At 52.9% G+C, this 6,684-nt stretch overlaps 1 protein-coding gene and 1 long non-coding RNA gene across 2 annotated transcripts in view; one reads left to right on the forward strand and one right to left on the reverse strand.

Moving 5' to 3' along the window:
- Positions 1–219: 219 nt before the first annotated feature.
- Positions 220–3,826, reverse strand: DMAP1 (DNA methyltransferase 1 associated protein 1). The gene is made up of 2 exons (XM_089666020.1): positions 3,635–3,826; positions 220–566 (listed from the first exon to the last, which is right to left on the reverse strand). The coding sequence occupies exons 1-2, from the start codon at positions 3,768–3,770 to the stop codon at positions 235–237; spliced, it is 468 nt and encodes a 155-aa protein (XP_089522146.1). The 5' UTR covers positions 3,771–3,826; the 3' UTR covers positions 220–234.
- The window catches only part of LOC149430752 (uncharacterized), a 3,882-nt gene continuing 813 nt past the window's right edge, over positions 3,616–6,684 (forward strand). Inside the window, exon 1 of the long non-coding RNA XR_016309466.1 lies at positions 3,616–3,853. This is a non-coding gene — a long non-coding RNA (uncharacterized LOC149430752). The remainder of the gene's footprint in view (positions 3,854–6,684) is intronic.

A 6,684-nucleotide genomic window follows, 5' to 3' on the forward strand; every position in this document is an offset into this window, starting at 1 on the left:
TGGGGGAACACAGTCGGTGTCAATGGGAGGAATGGGGGAACACAGTCGGTGTCAGTGGGAGGAATGGGGGAACACAGTCGGTGTCAGTGGGAGGAATGGGGGAACACAGTCGGTGTCAGTGGGAGGAATAGCGCCATGTATCTGGAAGAGGAATAATGCCAAATGAAGGGCCACATCCCACAGGCCGCAGTTCGGAGATCCCGGGCTCATAGTAATGACATTTAAAGTCTGGATCTAGAAGACGAGTCTCTGAATATAATCCCAATTAGAATCACTTACCGAGTTTGGTGTCAGTGGAGCGCCAACAACGTCGATGATTGGATCTTTCCCCTCCAGTTTGATGTCCTCTGTGCTGATGGTGGCCTGGCCCTCTACGCTGGTTCCCTCCGCTGCCACCGGCGTGCTGGTGACCCCAGTTTTGGATAAGGCTTCAAAGCGATGGCGAAGCATTTGCAGTTCATACTCGCAGTTGGAGAATGCTTGTTTGAGTTCGTACAGCAGGACCAGATCGCTGCGCAGTTCGTTGAACATCTGGACGATCTCTTCTGTTGGCATCGGGTTAAGATCTGCGGGTCAGAACAGAGCGGAGTGACATACTGCGTGGGCGGGTCAGACTGGGAGTGACATACTGCGTGGGCGGGCCAGACTGGGAGTGACATACTGCGTGGGCGGGCCAGACTGGGAGTGACATACTGCGTGGGCGGGCCAGACTGGGAGTGACATACTGCGTGGGCGGGTCAGACTGGGAGTGACATACTGCGTGGGCGGGTCAGACTGGGAGTGACATACTGCGTGGGCGGGTCAGACTGGGAGTCATGCTGCGTGGGCGGGTCAGACTGGGAGTCATGCTGCGCGGGCGGGTCAGACTGGGAGTCATGCTGCGTGGGCGGGTCAGACTGGGAGTCATGCTGCGTGGGCGGGTCAGACTGGGAGTCATGCTGCGCGGGCGGGTCAGACTGGGAGTCATGCTGCGCGGGCGGGTCAGACTGGGAGTCATGCTGCGCGGGCGGGTCAGACTGGGAGTCATGCTGCGTGGGCGGGTCAGACTGGGAGTCATGCTGCGCGGGCGGGTCAGACTGGGAGTCATGCCGCGTGGGCGGGTCAGACTGGGAGTCATGCCGCGTGGGCGGGTCAGACTGGGAGTCATGCTGCGCGGGCGGGTCAGACTGGAGGTCATGCTGCGTGGGCGGGTCAGACTGGAGGTCATGCTGCGTGGGCGGGTCAGACTGGGAGTGATGCCGCGTGGGCGGGTCAGACTGGGAGTGATTTACTACTCAGGCAGGTCAGAAAGGGAGTCATACTGTATGGGAGGGTCAGACTAGGAGTGATGTACTTCGTGGGCGGGTCAGATTGGGAGTCACATACTACATGGGTGGGACATAATGGGAGTCTGCCCACTACAGTGGGTGTAATTATGTTGCCGCTTCCCTGAACCTCCGGTTGAGTGTGTACTGCACACAAACGGTCACTGCTGACTTTTAATAAACAGACACTTACCTGATCCAGCGGTGTGCTCACCCGAGGGGGCCCGTTTTCGGTCCCCGGCATCTTAGGTGTGGGCACTTAGCTGTGACAGCTTTCGGCTTCACAGCCGGGTGCCTCCTGAGTATGCACAAGCCATGCTGCAGACTGATTGGCCCCGCATTCTTCTGGGACCTGTGCTGTGACCCAGAAGACTGCGTGGAGGGGGGGAGGGGCGGGGGGAGGAGCACTTCCGCTTGGATCGCCTAGACGAGTGGAAGTGGGAGCGGGTAAAAAAAAAAATCAGGTTCCCGCTCCTCCCCTCCCGCCTTCCCAAAAAAGATTGCCAATTGTGAAAGAGGAAGGGGGGGAGGAGGCCTTAAAGCAGAACCTCCCCCCCTTTTGGGAAATTAAAGGATAAGTTCACCATTGCACCATGTTACCTGCACAGGTTTTTTTTGCCTTCCTCTGGATCAACTGTGGGTATAGGAATATAACTTTTTTTTTTTTTTATGGTGGAACTGGATGGCCTTTTGTCTTTTTTCAGCCAGACTACGTAACTATGATACATGGGGCCAATCACAGCACCCTGTACCATGTGACCAGTTCCAGCCAATCACAGATCACTATCTTGAGCGGTCAAAAACCTAACTCATACATGACAGTTCATGAATGAGTTCGGTTCATGACAGCAAGCTTCGCATTGCAGGAAAAATGATCTTTATTCCTCCTGTACACCCCATGAATCCTGTACACCCCGCGCACCCCCTACATCTCATACACCCCCTAAATCCTGTACACCCCATACACCCCCTACATCCCCTACATCTCATACACCCCCACATCCCGTAAACCCCCTACATTCTGTACACCCCATACACCCCCTACATCTCATACACCCCCACATCCCGTAAACCCCCTACATTCTGTACACCCCATACACCCCCTACATCCCATACACCCCGCGCACCCCCTACATCTCATACACCCCCACATCCCGTAAACCCCCTACATTCTGTACACCCCATACACCCCCTACATCCCATACACCCCCTACATCCTGTACATCCCATACACCCCCTACATCCCGTGAACCCCATACATCCTGTACATCCCATACATCCTGTACATCCCATACACCCCCAACATCCCATACACCCCGCGCACCCCCTACATCTCATACACCCCCACATCCCGTAAACCCCCTACATTCTGTACACCCCATACACCCCCTACACCCCCTACATCCTGTACATCCCATACACCCCCTACATCCTGTACATCCCATACACCCCCTACATCCCGTACACCCCCTACATCCCGTACACCCCCTACATCCCGTAACCCCCCTACATCCCGTAAACCCCCTACATCCCGTAAACCCCATACATCCTGTACATCCCCTACATCCCGTACACCCCCTACATCCTGTACATCCCCTAAATCCTGTACACCCCGTACACCCCCTACATCCCGTACACCCCCTACATCCCGTACACCCCCTACATCCCGTAAACCCCGAAGTGTAAAAAAAAAAAAGTAAACAATCCCTGATCACCCCCCCAGAGTAGTACGATGTTGCTATGGTAACATTGTACTATTCTAATAAATGTATTTAAAAAAAGAAATGTTAAAAAATAAAAAATACCACATTGAGAATGTTGTGTTTGTTGTGATACGGTGTGATTTGAGCCACACAAACTGACGTGCACAGAATCGCACGGGAAATGCGCTGCAATCCCTGGGGTAGCGCGAACCGGGCCTAAACGGTGAACCGGGCCTAAACGGTGAACCGGGCCTAAGCGGTGAATCGCACGTTCCCCTTTCAGAGGGCAGGAAAGTGGACGGTTGCTGAGCGGCTAACAAACAGTAAGTTGTTGCGTCTCCTCCCCGAGCCTCTCTTTATTCACGTGAAGCGGCGATATCAGACGAAGGGAAATAAAAGGGGCCCCGTGTATCTTTTCTGTGTTTTTTTTTTTTATAACACGAGATGAAAATGTCTCCTAAATGGCGTGTGTGCGCGCGTGTATGCGTGTGCGTGTGCACCGTTCTCTCCAAACTCTCTGTATTAAGGGGAAATAATAAAACACACAGTCCATTGGGACTACAAAAGAGCTCTCCGCATGCATGTTATTCCCCTCGCAACCCCCACTCCCAACGTCCTCCGGCTCACCTACTCCGAGTTCTGACAGCATCTGATCCAAGGCTTTAATCTTCTTCTGTCCAACTGAGCTCGGGAGTTTCATCTGCAAACACAAAGGTAAAAAAAAGGGAGCCACACAGCTCTCAGTCAGGCCTCTTTCGCACATTCCTAGTTCAAAAGGCAGACAAGAACACTTTTCATACGGCAGAGAAAAGCAGGACGGAATGAAAAGGAAACGGAGAAAGAAAGGTAAGATTATAAAAAAATAAAGGGAGAAAGGGTGTGTGGGGGGGGGGGGGGGGTAAAAGAGGGGATCGGAGCTGGGGACTGCCATGTTTCGGGAAAGGGCGCGCGGGCTCATTGCCGTGGGGCCTACGAGAAATCCCTTTTTTTTTTCCCGGCTGTAACCGCAGCGCTAACAAAAGAGACGAGGAGGCGGCGGCGGTGGGGGGGGAGTGTTGGGGGGGGGGGGGGATAAAGTTCACCTTTCTGGTTTTTACAAAACTACTTCCTGCCGAGGGATGAAGATGAAAAGCTTTCACTGGAAGGATGTCTAATGTGCGATGCCCCCCCCGTTTGATGCCGCTTCCCCATTTACGGGACTTTTTATAATCCTTCCAGGGCCAAGCGCTTTTTCTCGCGCGTACCGGCGGCGCCCCTGAGCAGTGGGAATTCATTTAGTAGGTGATATAACAAAGAGCGGAGGAGTTAGACTGAACACAGAAGTGCGGCCGAAAGCCCACAAAAGACGGGAGCAGGGAGTAACCCGGCAGAGCAGAAAGCAGCGGGAGGCGCGCGGCGCCAGGAACGGGGGAAAATGAATTACAGGTACTCATTAAAAATAAGTAGTAAAAATAGGATCACTTAACAGACACTTGTTACCATCGAATTGTATGGGGAAGATCACAGGTAACCACGCAGCCTAAATTTCCGCGGCATCACAAGGCCGCCGGAGAAAAGGAAAAAAGCCGGCTTCGAGTTTCGGCGCCTATTCAGGGCCACTTTCTGGCCCTTTGATCCTGACAAAGCGCCGCGGACTTAACTCTGTGTGAATAATTAGACACGCGGTAAATGGCCGCGGCAAAAACAGCCGCGGCTGGCCTGTTTAAAAGGCTCGCTGCGCTGGTGTCAGGTGCCAAACGCAAACGCAGCACGGGGCGGAAGGAAGTGGACGGCGCTTAATTGATGAAGAACGCACCCGTGATCCGCTGCAACGAGGGGCCGCGAAATTAATTACGGGGGCACAGGGCCAGCGACAAAAAAAAAAAAAGGAGGACAGAGACAGAAATACTCGAGAGTGACTTAATGGATAGAAATACTCCCAGCAAGACCCCAACCGGCTCCAATCTGTGCCGTTAGATAAAGCCGCACTCTTACTGGCACGATGACGTCATTCATACACAAATGGTAGGAGGATGACATCATGGCTTGCACTGTCGCTCTTAGGTGCACGATCCAATTCCCTCCAGGATTTTATCTGCATCAACTTTCATTCCATAAATCAAAAACATACCCGACTGCCACTGAAACTGGCCCTACTGTGTGTGACTGTGCGGGGGAGCAGATAGAGTGCAAGCTCCTTGGGTGCAAAGATTTATTTATTTCAGGTACTTATATAGAGCCATAAATTTACGCAGCGCTTTACATATATATTGTACATTCACATCAGTCCCTTGTAGTATATTGTGTGCAGGGGCAGACCGACCATTTGGAAATTCGGGCCTAGGGTCAGTAGGGGGCCCCGTGAGATGCCCCTGGTAACTTTTTTATAGGCTTTATTGAGTTTGGGCAAGGACACAGGGGCTCCATGATCCCCTATTGCCCGGGGGCCCCATGAGTTGTCAGTCCGCCCCTGTATGTATGTATGTATGTATGTATGTATATATTTTACACACAATATGCTACATCCCTAACCCTCAAAGGGCGCACAATCTAAGGCCCCTAACTCACATTCATACATACAAGGGTCCAATCTAGACAGGAGCCAATTAACCTCTCAGCATGTCTTTGGAGTGTGGGAGGAAACCGGGGTTGTTTTTCAGGGGTTGGGCTTGGCCCCCTAATTCCAGTGAAGGGAACTCTTAAGGTGACATTTTGGACAATTTCATGCTCCCAACTTTGTGGGAGGAGTTTGGGGATGGCCCCTTCCTGTTCCAACATGACTGCGCACCAGTGCACAAAGCAAGGTCCATAAAGACATGGAGGAGCCAGTTTGGGGTGGAGGAACTTGACTGTCCTGCACAGAGTCCTGACCTCAACCCCATAGAACACCTTTGGGATGAATTAGAGCGGAGACTGCGAGCCAGGCCTCCTCCCCCGACATCAGTGCCTGACCTGACAAATGTGCTTCTGGAAGAATGGTCCAACCTTCCCATAGACACCCTCCTAAACCTTGTGGACGGCCTTCCCAGAAGAGTTGAAGCTGTTATAGCTGCAAAGGGCGGGGCCAACTCAATATTGACCCCTACGGACTAAGGCTGGGGGGCCATTAAAGGTCATGTGTGTGGAAAGGGCGGGGCCAACTCAATATTGAACCCTACGGACTAAGACTGGGGGGTCATTAAAGGTCATGTGTGTGGAAAGGGCGGGGCCAACTCAATATTGAACCCTACGGACTAAGACTGGGGGGCCATTAAAGGTCATGTGTGTGGAAAGGGCGGGGCCAACTCAATCTTGAACCCTATGGACTAAGACTGGGGGGCCATTAAAGGTCATGTGTGTGGAAAGGGCGGGGCCAACTCAATCTTGAACCCTACGGACTAAGACTGGGGGGTCATTAAAGGTCATGTGTGTGGAAAGGCCGCGGCCCAATATTGAACCCTACGGGCTAAGACTGGGGGGCCATGAAAGGTCATGTGTGTGGGAAGGGCGGGGCCAACTCAATATTGAACCCTATGGACTAAGACTGGGGGGCCGTTAAAGGTCATGTGTGTGGAAAGGGCGGGGCCAACTCAATATAGAAACCTACGGACTAAGACTGGGGGGCCATTAAAGGTCATGTGCGTGGAAAGACTGGCGGCCCAATACTTGGGTCAATATAGTGTATATGGGGGGGTGGGCGGGGACAATACTTGGGTCAA

Source organism: Staurois parvus, unplaced genomic scaffold, assembly GCF_062004578.1.
Source record: "Staurois parvus isolate SC_StPar_1 unplaced genomic scaffold, SC_StPar_1.0 ptg002470l, whole genome shotgun sequence".
Taxonomy (NCBI): domain Eukaryota; kingdom Metazoa; phylum Chordata; class Amphibia; order Anura; family Ranidae; genus Staurois; species Staurois parvus.